The sequence below is a fragment of the Symphalangus syndactylus genome, chromosome 22, assembly GCF_028878055.3.
Source record: "Symphalangus syndactylus isolate Jambi chromosome 22, NHGRI_mSymSyn1-v2.1_pri, whole genome shotgun sequence".
Classification (NCBI taxonomy): Eukaryota; Metazoa; Chordata; class Mammalia; order Primates; family Hylobatidae; genus Symphalangus; species Symphalangus syndactylus.
This window is the reverse complement of record NC_072444.2, coordinates 16,099,666-16,116,698: the sequence shown is the minus strand read 5'-3', so window position 1 is coordinate 16,116,698 and position 17,033 is coordinate 16,099,666. Positions and strand designations below refer to the sequence as shown.

The window sequence follows — 17,033 nt, the reverse complement described above, 5'->3', positions numbered from 1 at the left end:
TTCGAGACCAGTCTGGCCAACGTGGTGAAACGCTGTCTCTACTAAGAATACAAAAAATTAGCCGGGCATGGTGGCGGGCACCTGTGATCCCAGCTACTTGGGAGGCTGAGGCAGGAGAATCGCTTGAACCTGGGAGGTGGAGGTTGCAGTGAACTGAGGTCACTCCACTGTACTCTAGCCTGAGCAACAAGAGTGAAACCCCATCTCAAAAAAAAAAAAAAAAAGAATCTCTGTGTGGAAGTCTGCAAAAGCAACCACGGGGGGTGTTAGGAGGAACACAGGCCTCGGCAGCTGAGGGGTCTGCTTTCTAATCCCAGCTCTGCCACCACAAGCTTTGGGCAAGGTACCGCCTCTCTGAGCCTCACTTTCCTTATCCAATTGATCTAAAGGTGGAATGAATGTGCTGGCTGTTCATCATGACTGCTGGGAATCTCTCTCTAGACTCCCACCTCCCTTTGCATCCATTCCTCCTACCAGGCGATGTTCTGATGGCTGAAGTGACCAAATACAATGCCCAGGATAGTGTTGGACCCAGAGAAGACATGTAATAAATTAGGATTTCTAGCATATTCAATGGTCCACCAGCATCAGAATCAGGCATTCTGCTGGAAATGTAGGTTCCTGGACCCTCCCCCCCACACTTACTGAGTTAGAACCTCTAGGATGAGGGCAATGAAACTTGGATTTGTAACCAGCATTCCTGACTGATTCTCATGCACATGCCCATTGAGAAGCACTGAAATCAATGCAACCTTATGCTTGCTACCGCTAACTTGCAATTCCTGGGTGTCCTGATTACCAGCACAGAGGTGAGACTCACCAGAAAGGGGCGTGTCCTTCATAACCTGGTATTCTTCCTGATGGCTTAAAAACACGAGTACAGGCCTTGCAGTTAGATTGACGTGCAAATTCCAGTCCCTCTACTTACTGGCTTAGCTGTGTGACCTTGGACACATGGTTCAACCTCTGTGAGTCACCTTTCTCCTGCTTAAAATGGCAGTAAATTACCTCTACCTGCCAGGGTTGTTGCAATGATCTGAGGAGGTGCCTTATGCAAAGCATAGTTCATGTGCTCAGGGCAAACAGTGGAAAAATAAAACAGGAAATGCTTCTCTGTCACTCTGTGCTTCCTACCTGCCACAGGAGAACTGGGGGTAGAATCTGTGTACCCTTCTCAGCACACCACAAATCCTAGTCACTTAGGAAAACAGACTGCCTACAAGGCTAGTCAACTCCCAACCACCCTTGCAGAAGGGGCAGAGAGTGGGAGTTTGTGAAGAGCAAAAGCAGGAATTGGATGGGAAAATGGTCTAGGGCTCACGTGGAGTGACCCAGGACCCAGAGAGTCTCACCTCCCAAGGCTAGGCCTTGTAGGGCAGCAGGGCCAAGCATGCTGCAGGAAAGAACACAGACTCTGGAGCCAGACTGTTCAGGTCTAAATTTTGGCTCTGCTACTATTAGCTTTGCCTGGCTGGCAAACGCCTACTCATCCTTCAAGATCCAACTCAAACATCACCTCCCTGGACCAAGTTAGTGATCTATTCCTCTGGGCCTTTAAAGGCTCCTGTCCACATACTCACCAAATACTTTTTTTTTTTTTTTTTGAGACAGAGTCTCCCTCTGCCACCCAGGCTGGAGTGCAGTGGCGTGATCTCTACTCACTGCAACCTCTGCCTCCCGGGTTCAAGTGATTCTCAGCCTCCTGAGTAGCTGGGACCACAGGAGCGTGCCACGGTGCCCAGCTAATTGTTTCGTATTTTTAGTAGAGATGAGGTTTTGGCATGTTGGCCAGACTGGTCTCGAACTCCTGGCCTCAAGTGATCCACCCATTGCAGCCTCCCAAAGTTCTGGGATTACAGGTGTGAGCTACCGCCCCTGGCTGACCTCACCCAATACTATTCAGCAATTTACCTGCTAATTTGTCTATCGCTCCCACAGGCCTGGGAGCTCCTGGAAGGCACAGACACTGCCATGCCTGGCACAGGAAATGTACTCAGCAAATGTTGCTTCAGTTTGAATTCCAACTTTTTCAGCTTTCTGAGTTCCTTTCTCTCCCCATTAAATGCTTCCTATGCTAATCCTTCTTCCTCCCCCTGACTCAGGTCCTTTCTTTTCTGGGCCTTAAACTTCCACACCCTCTTCCTTGAAGGTCCCTATCCACTCACCCCTGAGCTGATGCTGAATGCAGGCTGTACAGGAAGACCTAAGATTAATTTCTTCACTTTTACTGGCTGCAAAGGACTTTCATGGAAGGTGAGGCGCTCAGAGTCCATGAGACTGGCTGGTCACAAGGACTACAATCAGCTGGATAAAAGTCAGTTATGGAGGAAGCACAAGTTGGATTCAGCCAGGCACGGTGGTTCACGAGGCGGGACAATCGCTTGAGCCCGAAGTTTGAGACCAGCCTAGGCAATATAGCGAGACCCTGTCTCTACAAAAAAATTAGGCCAGGCACGGTGGCTCACACCTGTAATCCCAGCACTTTGGGAGGCTGAGGCGGGTGGATCACTTGAGGTCAGGAGATCAAGACAATCCTGGCCAACATGGTGAAACCCCATCTCTACTAAAAATCCAAAAACTAGCCGGGCATGGTGGTGCAGCGCCTGTAGTCCCAGCTACTCAGGAGGCTGAGGCAGGAGAATCGCTTGAACCCGGGAGGTGAAGATTGCAATGAGCCAAGATCGCGCCACTGCACTCCAGCCTGGTGACACAATGAGACTCTGTCTCAAAAAAATAAATAAATAAAATAAAAATTAAAAACGTAGCCGGGTATGGTGGTGCATGCTTGTAGTCTCAGTTACTCGAGAGGCTGAGGTAGGAGGATCGCTTGAGTCTGGGAGGTTGAGGTTGCAGTGGACCATGATGCATGATGGCGCCACTGCATTCCAGCCAGGGTGACAGGCAGAGTGAGACTTCGCTAAAAAAAAAAAAAAAAAAAGCGTAGACTCTGTAGCCAAAACTGCCCAGGTTCCACTCTAGCTCTGCCAATTACTGACTGAGAGGAGAGATACATTACCTCTCTGTGCCTCAGTTTTCCCACCTACAAATCAGGAATAATGATAATAAGTACCTCACAGGGTTGATATGAAGATTAAGTAAATTTATAACATAAAATATTTAGCGCTATACCTGGCACACAGCAAACAGTCAAGAAGCGCTATTATTATTACTGCTAAGACTAGTAAACACCACGGGTAGGAGAGAATGGAGGATTACTGAATAAAGCCCTAATGCAGCCAGAAGTTACTATTATGTCACTCCCACAAGGAAACTTCAAACATCACCAGTCCCAGGAGCCTCCTCAGAAGCAACCTGCCAGCCCTGGGCTGGTCATTCTCTGACAGTATCAGGGCCATTTTGTCCCATTTTCCTCCGTGGACTCGAGCTCACTAAGGGCAGCCTTACTGCACCCTCCCCCACCCCATCCTCAGCACCCAGTGGTGTGCAGCAGGGTTGTGGGAAATATCTGCCAGACAGACAAGCTTAAGATGTGGCCCAAGTCCCCTCCACTTTCTGGAGAGGCCAGCTTCACTGGGAAGGCAACTCTCCAATGCCATAATACAAACCCCTACAGAGCCCGCATCCCTTCCAATCCCATCCCTGCCAGACACTGGGAACGCAGAGGTGAAAAGGCAGGGGCTCTGCTCCATCAGAACGCTGTTTAGTAATAAATCAGGTGACATTTATTAGGCACTTAGTGTATTGCAGGCACTGATCCTGGCACTTTACAAGAATTTCGTCGCTTATTTAAACAACTCTCTAAGCTTGGCACTATCCTTATTCCCATTTTACTTATGCAGAAATAGAGGCTAAGAATTAAGTACTTTGCCTGAGGCTGCTACAGTAGTAAATGGCAGAGCTGGGATTCAAACCCAGGCAGGCTGGGCCAGAGCTTGAACTCTTGATCTGTGTTAGTCCAGGGGGAGGGGGGAGGAGGGGGGAAGAGAGATAGGAGAGAGAGGGGAGGGGAGGGGAGGAGAGGGGAGGGGAGGGGACAGGAGGGGGGGAGGGGAGGGGAGGGAAGGGGAGTGGAGGGGGAGAAAGATTTCAGTCCAAGGTGACCCTAAGAGAAGTCAGTCAGGCGAGGAGTTAGAGGGACAGGGGCTGCAGGAACACAGGATGGGGGTGGGTTGGGCGGATGGTGAAGTAAGTTTCTAAGAACAGCTATGGAAAGAGAAACAGAATCGGGACATGTGTCAACACTGTTACACATGTTGCCATCCAATTCTTGGAGTCTAGCACCAGATATGCACCATGCATGCTCTGAGTGCTGCTCCTCTCATTGAATATTTGCAATCATCCTGGGAGGGACTGTTATCCTCACTTCACAGTCGGAAATACAAGGCCCAGAGAGGAAGACAAGCCTGCTAAAAGTCCTTTGTGACAATTCAATGGCAGATCCAGGGTTCAAGCTCAAGTTGATCCCATGGCCCTTGGTCTTAACCATAACCACTAGGTCACACTGAACAAACAGGTATTGGTGGTGCGTGGTAGGGATCTGATGCAGAAGGTGAGGGGAGCTGCCCAGTTTTTCTCCCGGGACCTGCACTTAGTGCCTCCACCTCCCCCACCCCTATTTGGGCTAAAGGCAGACAGCACAGCTCCAGCCCACCAGAGCCGTGTGTGTGTGTGTGTGTGTGTGTGTGTGTGTGTGTGGTAATAGTGTGGCCTGGCTAAGGGGTCTCTCAAATATAGTGGGGAAATAAAATAAGTAGCAGAGAGATGGGCCAACCATGGCCCATTCTCATCTTCCCTCCCTAACTGCGTTCATCAGAAAACAGCATATGTGAGGGCCAGCACGCAGCCATTCTTTCTGGTGCTTCAGGAGGTTAGGATGACAGAGCCACAGGCCGGGCATGTTGGCTCACGCCCGTAATCCCAATTTCTTTGGGAGGCCGAGGCAGGCAAATTACTTGAGGTCAGGAGTTCGAGACCAGCCTGGCCAACACAGTGAAACCCCCTCTCTACTAAAAAACACAAAAATTAGCCAGGCATGGTAGCACCTGCCTATAATCCCAACTACTTGGGAGGCTGAGGCAGGAGAATTGCTTGAACCCAGGAGGTGGAGGTTGTAGTAAGCCGAGATGGTGCCACTGCACTCCAGCCTGGGCAATAGAGCGAGACTCTGTTTCAAAAAAAAAAAAAAAATGACAGAGCCACAAAGGTAATAACGGCTCCCCTCCCAAGGGCCAACTCTGTGCACCGTCCTATGAGCTTTAAAACCTGTCATAAATTATCAACCACTTTTCACAACACCACTATGAGAAAGGTGCTACCATCATCCCATTTCATAGAGGAGAAAACCGAGGCTCAGAGATGGTCACTCACCAAAGGTCACCCAGCTGGGACTAAGTGACAGAGCTGGGACTACAACCCACGTCTGTCTGGCTCCAAAACCTCCATACCTCCATCTTACCTAGAAAGAGTGCTGGATGAGGAGTCTGGAATCGGGGTCTAAGTCCTGCCTCTAACCTGCTGTATGGCCTCAGGTAAGAAGTCTCTTTCCCTTTCTGAGCCTTGGTCTGCCCTGTGAGGAAGTTGGCCTAGATGACCTCCAAGTCCCACCTCCTGTGACTCTGTGAACTCTCATGCCCTCCTCTCTCTGGCTCCCACCCACCACACCGGAAGCCCAACAGGATGCCAAGTAACCACCCACTGAACACTCAGGGGTGAAGGAAGATGAAGTGGCGCTTTCTCATGGCCATCTTCCACCCCAGACCAGCCCAGGAAACAAGGAACCACAAAGCCACAGGATTCCCTCCAGCGTGGCCATGTGAACAGCAGCCCTGGGGCAGAGGGGCTGGGCATCCCCTTGCGGCCATCACTTCCTATGCCCTCACTTCTCGGCAGGGTGTGCGGAAGCGAGGGAGGCAGGCTCCAGCTCAATGCCCTCTGGCTCTGCTTCTCTGGGTCCCCAGGGGCTGGGATGGTGGGAACTGGTCACTCTGGGAGAATCCCAAGCCCACCCCGGAAGGCTGAGTTCAAGTGGAGGTTCAGACAGGTCTGTCTGGCTCCACGGGTAACTTTTGCCCACTGTGCTCTGCTGCCAGCGAGGTCTCGAAGCATCTGGGATGCCTGGCTACCTCTCTCCCATCCCTGAAGTAGCAGCCAAAATCCCAGATCCCACAGAAACCGACGCCTCCTCACCCTCAGGAGAGACGAATATCCTGAGGCCTGCGCTCCTGCCTCCCTCCTGCCCCCTACAGTCCATGCTCTACACGGCAGCCAAGGTCTTTCCAAACAGAAACCAAGCCCAGTCGCCCCTCAACGTGGGGTCCTCCAGTGGCTTCCCACCACTCTTAGAACGAAATGCTGACCCCTGCCCCACAGACAAGGCTGTCCATGGCTTGCCCCTCCAGACCCACCTCTCCCTAGCCTTCACCCGCTACATGTGCCAAACTTGCTGTTCCGGCTGCCGGGAGCTCTCATCTCCCCCCCGTCTTTGCCCAGCTGCCCCCTCCTCAACCTTCAGGTCCCAGCTCAGATGTCACCTCCTTTCCTGGCCGCTCCTCTAGAGCGGCCCCCTCCCCTCGCAGCCGCTCTCCACCACATCGCCCTGTTTTCTCTCCTTTCTTCTCTCAGAGTGATCCTTCTCGTGAGTGGCTTTGCCTGTTTGGTCTCCAGCTTCCTCCCCTAGAGCGCAGCTCCTTAGGGGCAGGCATGTGACTGCTCCATTCTCTTCTGTCCCCACAACGAGGCAGGGCCTCCTTTGGTGCTCACAACCCTGAAGATGAGGACGCTGCAGCTCTGAGAGGTGAAGTGAGCCGCCCAAAGTCCCACAGCCAGGGAATAGCAGGGTTCAGACCCAGGGCGACCTGATGCCAAGCCTCAGTGGGTGGGGCTCTCACGGCTGGGGGCCTACTCTGGAGGGCTCTCACCCAGGGAGGAACAGAGTCGCAGTGAGGCTCTTAGGGCGGATACCAAGAATGAAGGGCCCACCAGCTTTCCCAAATGGTCCTTCTGCAAGCTACAGGCCAGCTGAGCTCCTGCCTGGGGTGGGTGAGACCCTGGAGGTGAAGAGGCACCAAACACCGGAGCAAAGGCTCCCAAATGAGGGAGACCACACACGTGGGGAGCTGGGAAGCTTCGACCCACCCAGTGCTTGACGGAAGGGAAAAGTGAGGACTATGGAGAGGAAGGGACTTGCCTGAGGTCGCACAGCCAATCAGCGGGTCTCCAGGGAGGGGGGCCCTTCCCTACCCTGCAGAACAGCAAGTGAAGCCCAAAGCCCAGGGTCTGGGCAGAGTGCCAGCCCAGAGCTGCCAGGCCCTGGGGGCAGGGGCAGGGCCACAGAGTGAATCTGGGGCATTAAGACAAAGAAAGGACTCAAATTTCTTCCTTCTTTCAAAAAACACTTATTGAAACAGGCAGTGTCTCATACCTGTAATCCCAGCACCACGGAAGGCTAAGGTGTATGAATCACTTGAGCCCAGGAGTTCAATACCAGCCTTGGCAACATAGTGAGACCTTGTCTCTACAAAAAAATATCAAAAAATTAGCTGGGTGTGGTGGTGCACCTGTGGTACCAGCTACTCAGGAGGCTGGGGTGAGAAGATCGCTTGAGCCCATAAGTTCAAGGCTGCAATGAGCTGTGTTCATGCCACTGTACTTCAGCCTGGGTGACAGAGTGAGAGATCCTGTCTCAAAAACAAAACAACAAAAAACATTCACTGAGGCCGGGCGTGGTGGCTCACACCTGTAATCCCAGCACTTTGGGAGGATGAGGTGAGCAGATCACCTGAGGTCAGGAGTTCGAGACCAGCCTGGCCAACATGGTGAAACCCCGTCTCTACTAAAAATACGAAAAATTAGCTGGCTGTGGCCGGGCACGGTGGCTCACGCCTGTAGTAATCCCAGCACTTTCGGAGGCCGAGGTGGGCGGATCACGAGGTCAGGAGATTGAGACCATCCTGGCTAACACAGTGAAATCCTGTCTCAACTAAAAATACAAAAAATTAGCCAGGCGTGGTGGCGGGCACCTGTAGTCCCAGCTACTCAGGAGGCTGAGGCAGGAGAATGGCATGAACCTGGGAGGCAGAGCTTGCAGTGAGCCGAGATTGCACCACTGCACTCCAGCCTGGGCGACAGAGCGAGACTCCAGCCTGGGTGACAAAGTGAGACTCCATCTAAAAAAACGAAAAAATTTGCCTGGTGTTGTGGCAAACGCCTGTAATCCCAGCTACTTGGGAGGCTGAGACAGGGGCAGGAGAATCGCTTGAACCCGGGAGGCAGAGCTTGCAATGAGCCAAGATTACGCCATTGCACTCCAGCCTGGGCAACAAGAGTGAAACTTCATCTCAAAAAAGCAACAACAAAAAAAGAAAGTTAAACACGCATTGCCCCTCTGACCCAGGAGTTGCACTCCTAAGTATGTGCCCCAAAGAAATGAGTGCTGAGGTCTGCAAAAGAGATACATACGAGGATGTCACAGCAGCCTCAAGATGGAATCAACCCAAATGTCAGCCACGGACATTTACACGTACATCCACCCAATGCAGCACGACTCAGCCTAAAAAGGAGCAGATGCTGGTACAGGCGACACAGACAAACCTCAAACATTCCATGCTGTCCAAAGCTGAAGAAAACCAGGCACAGAAGAGCACACATGAATGAATCCACGCAGAGAAAGCTCAAAACCAGGCCAAACTAGAGGGCCAGTGGCCACCTGCTGCGGGGGGCTGATGGAGGAGGCACACGGGAACTGTGGGAATGGTTCACACTTTGGTCCAGGTAGTACGCAGGTGTGTGCATTTGTAAAACGTGAGCTGTACAAGATGTGCATACATTACTTAAGTAAATTATACTATACCACAATTTTTAGAAACGTACAATCTCTGCCCTCATGAGGTCCAGTCTGGCATCCCGTGTCATCATCATAACAGTCATGACAATAACAGCAGGTGACACCGACTGAGTCCTCTGTATGTGCCAGCCCTCAGCTGGGCTACTCTGAAACAGGATCTGATTGAGCGTTTCTAACTACTGGGCAAAATACTGCCCCAGGAGCTCCATATTAGAGACAGGAGAATAAAGCTTGGAGAGGTGACACACCGTCCAAGGTGACAATGCAAAAAGTGAGGATGCCAGGTTTGAACCTGGGCCCATCAGTCTCCAAGGCCCACTCCTGCTGCATGGGCAGACCCCGCCTCCCTGCCCTCTCCTCCCCACACTGCCTGCTCAGATGTGGCACCTGGAGGCGACCAGTCCTCGCCCCTCGCCCCCTCTTCTCCAGTGCTGGAAGGAACAGCTCATGTGTGTAATGGACTCGAAGCTTCTGTGAAAGAGCTGCTGAGGAAATGAGTCCTTCCTTCCCCTTCTGCCCCCTCTGCCCTCCCTCATCCCTCTCATGGCCACATATCTCTGAGGACATTTCAGCCCTGGACCTCTGCCCAATAAGAAGGGACTCCAATGGCCAGGCAGCTGGGGGTGTGTGTGGTATTGACCAAGGAGCTTTCTCAACCCCTGGACACCCCAGCCCAGCCTGCGGCCTCTCAGAGGACCAGGAGGACATGAGGTTAGAGTCCCCACCCTTGGCTCCAGTTTCCAAGTGACGCAACCCAGTGTCTGGATTCAGAGAATCATAAAATATTTATCTGGAATCACAACCACCACCATGACCATTTAATCAAACCTTATCCTGTGCCAAGTGCTGCAAACATAGCTCATGAATCCTCACCAAAAAACAAAATGGGTACCACTAGGCTCTCATTTTACAGAGGAAGAAAGTGGAGCTCAAAGGGGTTAGGTGCCTTGCCCCAAGTCTCACAGTGAGGAAGTGGTGGGGCTGGGATTCAAACCCAGATTTGCACAACTTCGAGTCTATCCTCTGAACAAGAGTATTATACTTGTCACACTGCGTGTCATTACTGAAGATGGCCCTGGAGTCGGTCTGCTCCAGCCATGTCATCTCACAGATGGGAAGACTGAGGCCCAGGAAGGGAGACCGTGGTTCAGGAGCACAAGAAGGATTAGTGGCAGAGCCTGGGCTGGAAGCCACCCTGGCCTTGCTTTCAATGACCAGATCAGAGCCTGGGAGCAGGCCGCGTGCAGCTGGATGGGCAGCTGGAGGGAGTCAGGCAGGGAGGTGGGAGGCCCTGGTTCCAGGCAGAGGTAAATATTGACATGACTGTGTTTACACTGTAACCTAACTCCGCCTGGCCGCTGCCCCAGGCCCACCCTCCTGCCTTCCCAGCCAAGGAGGGAAGGGAGCTTGCGGGAGGAGAATAGGGAGAGGAGGCTTCTGGGCCAGGGGCTGCTCCTCCTGCTTAGAGGGCTATGTGGTCAGAAAGGCTGGGACATCAGGTGTTAGGGGTGGGGGGTACTGGAGACCCAGGCCAGGAGACCAGGTGGTGCCAGACAGGGAGGGGCTGTTATCTGAGCTGGGGAGCTGGGGATCTCAGGGCGGGGGCACTGGGCTGGGAGTCAGAAGGCCTGAGTTCAAGTTCTAGTTCTGCTACTAATTGGCAGTGGGAATCCAAGAACAGTCGGTGAATGGGGAAAAAAAGGTCTAACTGTCAAGTGTCGTGCAAAGGTGAACAATAAATAACCAGCATTTTAGCCTGGCCAGTGTCCAGCCCCAGTTAGCTCTCAACGCCTCTGGCTACTGGCTCAACAGTCCTATCCCTGTCCCAGCGGGCTTTCCCAGGAAGGCCAAGTTTCTGCCAAACTGAGTGGGAGCTTGGGACTGAAGCCATAATAATCTAGAGGAATCGGGGAGCCACTGTCTAGCTCCCATCCATCCCTAATTCCCTAAGTGACCTTTGAGCCTCAGCTTTTACAACTCTGAAATAAGGCTCACCCTCCTCCCTGGGGTTGGTGTGAAGAGCAGAGATTACATTTAAGTGCCAGGCACATAGTAGATGCTCATTTTGTCTCTCAGTCTTCCCACTTGTTAAACGGGCCCTGAAGTAGGTGGTTCCTAATCCCCTTTTCATACAAGCGCTCTACGGTCTTTAGAAGGCCCAGAAGCCAGGCCCACCTCCCTGATGTTAGATCCCCACCAAGCCGATTTCCTGAATGTTCTCCAGAAACTTGCTCCCCTGTTTACACCTCCCCCAGGAAGTCAGAAGGGGCCCTGTTGGGAGGAGGAAGCCATTCCTAGGCTTGTCAGCCCACCAAGACAGGCCTGGGGCATCCCAGCCACCCTGCCCTCAGGGGCCCAAGGAAAGGGCAGGCCCCCAGTCCTGGACTCCAGTACCACGCTGAAAGTGGGGTTCCACCAGCACTGGTTGTTCATTAAACTGTGCCCCTCAGACTATTAACTCTTCAAGGACAAGTGAACCCCCCTCCTTATTTTTATGCGTCCAAAACTTCGCGTCTAGGAAGCATTCCACCAAGTGTTAACATCTCTTCTGAGAAGCCTTCCCTGATACACACCAATGGCCAGGATGACTCTGGAGCTGCATCCCCAGGTTGGCACATAGCATTTTCTACCTTATTTCAGAGCGATCTGGGAACTTGTTCTTTCTCCTCTATTAAAGGCTCTGGAGACCAGGGCCCTTGGCTGGTTATCTGCCTGAAAGGATGAGGGGAAGGGTCAATGCATTCAGGAGAAGGCGCTGTGTGGGGCCTCTGTCTGGGGCCACAGCCTCCTTCTGTCTTCACTGCCTGCTCTGGGCAGCATGCCAGGGGTGTGGTTTGGGCTAGAGGAGGACTGGATGGTGCCTGCAGCACCACCTTTCTCCCAGGGCCACTTCAGGTGCCTCCTCACTGGTTTCCCAGCCTTCGGCCTCACTCCTTCTACTCACTCACCACAAAGCAGCCTGTGACCATCTCAGAATGCAAATGCGACCGTGTCACTCCCCTGACTCTAAACTCCTCAGTAGGCCGGGTGTGGTGGCTCACACCTGTAATCCCGGCACTGTGGGAGACTGAGGCGGGTGGATCACTTGAGGTCAGGAGTTCAAGACCAGCCTGGGCAACATGGCGAAACCCGGCATCTACTAAAAAAATACAAAAGTTAGTCGGGCATGGTGGCATGCCTGTAATCCCAGCTACTCGGGAGACTGAGGAGAATCACTTGAACCAGGGAGGCAGAGGTTGCAGTGAGCTGAGATTGCGCCACTGCACTCAGCCTGGGTGAGAGAACGAGACTGCGTCTCAATAAATAAATTAATTAATTAAATTAAAAAAATAAACTCCTGAGTGGCTCCCTACTGCCCTGAGGATTGAGCCCCAGGTCCTTCATATGACCATCCCTGAGTGCACCCTCCGGGGCCACCTCCTAAGTACAGTCCTCCACGCCTCCAGATGAACCATCCCTGAAGGCACAGCGGTCTGCACTCTTGCACATTCTGCTCCCTCCACCCCCCGCCCCCCAACACTCTTCCCAGTCCCACTCACTCTTTAGGTTATGATTTTAATGCCATGTGCTCAGGGAGCCTTTTCTGATCCTCAGGTCAGGTTCCCGGTCCACTCCCACAGCCCCCTGCATGTCTCCTTGGCAACAGTAATTGCACTTGTAATTTCCTGCTCTGTATCTGTCTGCCTGCCTGTCCATCAGACTGTGGGAGAGAGAGACCTATCAGTCTCACTCACACTGACCACAGCCCCCATGCCTCGGGTTGTGCCAGGCAGACTTGTTTGGTGAGTGAATGAATGAACGCATGAATGAAGCCCTTTGACTATGGCAGGGGGCTTACCCAGTCAGTTGAAGAGAAAAAAATTGAGCAGAAGCACAAAAACTTGTATACATTTGCTCATGGTTCCTCTCTCACCATAGACATCAAAGTGTGGACTTGGCCAAGCTGGTTTTCTGGGCTAACGCCCAGAACATTCTGCCAAGCCCACCTTGTAGCCCTCTCATGTCTCAAATCCTGTTCTTCCCCTGGCCTCCCCAACTCTGCAGGGAAAACAATGTATTTATTCTTTAACAAAAGGTAACAACATCCTTGTTTACCAAAAGAGTGTAGCAATGCAAGGAGGCCTCAGTAGCCCAGTTACCAGCAGGGGCACAGGCTGCCCATGGTAAAGTATGCCCTGTGCTCTGGGAGCCCCATCTGGAGTGGCTGAGAGGCACCAGAGTGACGTGGGGGCACGTGGTTAGTCTCCTATCTTCAAACAGTAACGCTTCTCCCTACTTTTTTTTTTTTTTAAAGATAGGGTCTCACTATGTTGCCCTGGCTGATCTTGAACTCCCGGCCTCAAGTGATCCTCTCGCCTCGCCCCCACAAAATGCTGGGATTACATGCGTGAGCCACTGCCCCGGGACTCCCTCACATTCCTAATAGTTCCCACGGTGTTTCTACATTCATTGTATCCTCACGATATCTCGAGAAGTGGAGCAAATCTGCCCCACTTTGTAGAAAGGAGGCACAGAGCCGGGGAATGGCTGACCCAAGGTCATACAGCAAGCTGGTAGTACATCAGGATTCAAACCAAAACCCTGGGCCCTGTTCTCAACTCAACTGCTGTGTAGTAAAAGGCATTCCCAACCCTCAGCGGTAGCCTCAACTCAGCCCCAGCTTTGAATGTGAAGGAACGTTCTCAAGGTGCCACAGCTGCAGATGGGGGATGATGGGTTGGGCCTCCTTCCCCAAACTGTCTACCAGGTTAACCCTCCAAAAGTCCAGGAGGTTTGTGCCCGCTCTGGTACTATCTTGCTCTGTGACCCTGGGCAACCTCCTTCACCTCTCTGTGCCTGCTGCAGGGTGGTTTGAGTACAACTGGAGGCAGGAGATATAAAAAGCCTCCTCAGAACCCTCGGCCCATGGCTTGCACTGGGAGAAAGCGGGGAGAGAGGGTCCATCCGAGGACTTTAAGAACAGCACTGACTCCCTGCCAAGGGGTTAGAGACGTGGGTGGGGAGCTGGGGACCATCAGGGAGATTCAGTGAGGACAACAGGAAACACATCACACAGACACACACAGATACACAGACACACACATACACATACACACCACACACACACACACACACACACACACACGCCCTGCAAACGTGCCCCATTAGGAACCCAGGGGCCAGGGACAACTTGGCCACACTGCAAAGAAGGGAGTGCTGGATTTGTTTAAAAGCCACGGAGCAGGAGATCCAGGGAATAAACACTTGATCAGTCCCGAATCACCCCCGCCTCAGGAATGACGGCACAGGAACCAATGTTTAGAGGAAATTAAAATGACAGGAGCCAGGGAGGCCTGACATCAGCCTCCACCCCATGCACGCACAGCTGGTCAACAATCCAATGTGGACTTCCTCAGCCTAGTACTCTCTGGCCCCAGCAACCTTTTTGCCCTCTTTCTCTTTTCTTTCCTGGCCCTTTCATACCCAGGTGCCAGACCAGCCCCATTCTGGCCTTTCCAGGAGCCTGTCCTGTGCACTCACACCTCTGCTCCTCTGTCACACAGGTCCCCCTCCCGGGACATCCCTTCCAGTTCAGATGTCACCTGCTACATGAAGCTTTCTCTCGTCTTTCCAGCTTGGAGAGAGCCTCTGCCTGGCATATTTCTACCTCTCCAAGGGCATGCCAAAGAGTCTGAGGACCAGTGCAGACATTTGTGGCCTGGTGGAAGCTCTCTTAACACCGTTTATTCAGTCAATTCTTTCCTCCCTCACACGGGGTTTGGCTTAGAGTAAGTGTTCAACGCATCCTGGCTGAATGACAGACGAAAGTATCACAGTCTCCTCCCTACAACATGATAAACTTTCATCAGTCTTCCAGACCAGCAAATAGGTGGCCTCTGTCCCTGTGCTCGAAAAGCCAGCCCATAGCCCTGGACAGATGGATGACAGACCTTTGTTCTTGGATTCCAGAGACAACCCCTGGGGCAAATAGGTTAGATGTTAGGTAGAACTTCCCAGCGCGGGCTCAAGCTTGGAAAAGAAAACTCAGCAGTACTGAAGCAAAGCACTCTCACTTGGGTTATCTCACCCTTTGGAGATTATCATCTCATCTTGCAGATGAGGAAACTGAAACTCAAGAGTGATGCTTCAACTAGACCAAAGTCCCTGTGGGGAAGTGGAGGGGATGGGGTTCAAACACAAATTGGTGTGATGCCAAAGCCTGGGCTCTTCACAATGGGCTGGGGGGCTTCTTCGGTTGTAAGGATCTATAAAGTGTCACCAATGCAGACTGAGGGGACCTCTTTCTTTTTTTGGTGGTTTTTAGGGAAGAAAAAATTTTCTTTATGAGTAACTCAGGGTGGGCTTAGAGGCAGAGGGGATCATACAGCCTCAAAGTCTCACGGCCTTTTGGTGCCCATACACTGAGACTTTAAATCCAGTGCTGGTCCACAGATAGTGCACTCCTTGTCTCAGAAACCGTCTGGGCGGGGCATTACAGGGGAGATTCCTAATGGAGGAGGTAGGTTGAGTCCCAAGTGGTCTCTAAGCACCTTCAGGTATAGAACTAAGCCATAATTCCACCACTTCTGACTCTAGTGAGGCAACTGGTGGTGCCTAAGCGAGGAAGACCCTAGCTGGGTGAGAAGAGGCCTTGGAAGGAAGAAATGGGGGGGTTGTAAGGGGACTCCAGCTCTGGGCACAGCAGGGGTTGGGAACCACTGTGGGACTCTTCAGCTTTACAGAGGGTCCCGTCCTGCTCCCATCCAGACACCCTCGGGCTTGGCAGCATCATCATAGAGAAGTGGAGGTGACTGGATCACAGGTACTGGCAGCCACCACCCCAGGCACATGCCCTCCTCAGCCCTGCATGGTGACTTGGACCCACTTCACAGGGCACAGAACAGAACTAGGAGAGGGAATCAGAGTGGCTTGTCTATAGGGAAAGAAGCCAAAGAGAAGTAGATGGCTCCCTCCCCGTGATGGAGAGGCCAGTACCCGGCCCTGGACAAGTGGACAAAGGGCCTTTACTCTTGGGGTCCAGGGACAATGCCCCTCCCAACAGCCCCCCTTCCCCCCTCCACCAGGAAGCCCAGCATGGATCAAATGGATTTCTCTTCTGGGGCTTCAGAGAGCCCCATGAAACGCCCCTCCCCAGTTCCCCTTCTCCCTGGTACTCCTGCCTATCGCAGTCAGCACTCGGCCTCAGCAAGCCCCTCCTCTAAGGACCCATCACCGGGAGATGCTGGGGAGACCGGATCGCTGGGAGCAGGGCCCCTGAGTGTTCCCTGGTCTCTGACAGCACCTACCTAGCTGCCCTGCCACCACCTACACCCCTTAGGCCACAGCTGGATCAGCAGTCCCAAAGGGCCGCAACCTGGCCCTCCGAATGCGCCGGCCGTGGCCACCCACGGTGCCCCAAGGCGAGCTCCAGACCGACCTCAGTGTCCCGGGACGCTCAGGTCCAGCTGCATCCAGGCACCTCGGAATCGCCGCCACCCGCGAACCCGACCCAGCCCGGCTGCCCTGGGTCTCCAAGCCAAGCCGAGTCCAGGGACTTCAGGACAACCCAAAACAGACCGCAGCGACCGTCCCCAAAGCGAACCGGGGGCCCCGAGCCCCCCACATCCGGCCGGAACCAGAACCAAGCTCAGCGCGGCCGCCCCCGACGAGACCAAGCGCAGAGCCTCCCTGAGAGCCGCGCTCTGCCCAGGCGCTCCCCGACTCCACGCCTTCCGAAGGCCGGGCGGGGGCTGCTGCTGCAGCCGGCGCCCAGCCCCCCGCGAGCCAGGGCGGCCCCGGGTGCCACCCGCGGCGCCGCTGCCCGGGACCGTCGAGGCTGGGCTGTACCGGACCGGACGGGACCTCCGGGCGCGTCACTCACCATAGCTCGCGTGCTCCGCCCCGGCTCCGCGCAGCTCCCCGCGCCCAGCTCCCGATTCCCAGCTCCGGGCTCCCGGCTCCCAGCCCAGCTGCTCGGACGGCTCTGCTGCCTGGCCCCGGCGGCGCGCTCGGCTCCAGCGGGCGAGCTCGCGGCTTCGGCGCCGAGTGCCGGAGGGGCGGGGCCGCCACGGGGCCAATGGCAGGGCGCGGGGGCCGGGGCCTGGGTGGTGCAGCCAATCGCGGCCGGAGGCCGCACTCCCCGCGCCCGCGCGGGCCCTTAACCCTTGGCGCGCTGGGAGCCGGTTGTCCGGGCTGCTCGGGGACCCTGGCGGGCAGGCGCAGGCGGGAGTTGTTGCTTCGGGGCGCAGGG

The 17,033-nt window shown here is 53.9% G+C and overlaps 1 protein-coding gene across 3 annotated transcripts in view; it reads right to left on the bottom strand.

The window, feature by feature from the left end:
• ECE1 (endothelin converting enzyme 1) overlaps positions 1 to 16,828 on the bottom strand; it is a 130,027-nt gene extending 113,199 nt beyond the window's left edge. Inside the window, exon 1 of one of the 3 annotated variants that reach the window (XM_055262691.2) lies at positions 16,665 to 16,828. In XM_055262691.2, the coding sequence (XP_055118666.1) occupies positions 16,665 to 16,667 (3 nt within the window). In that variant the 5' untranslated portion in view covers positions 16,668 to 16,828. Of the gene's footprint in view, positions 1 to 5,416; positions 5,552 to 16,664 lie in introns of those variants that run through there. The other 2 variants (XM_063631655.1, XM_055262692.2) reach the window with 2 other exon arrangements.
• Between the last annotated feature and the right edge of the window lie 205 nt (positions 16,829 to 17,033).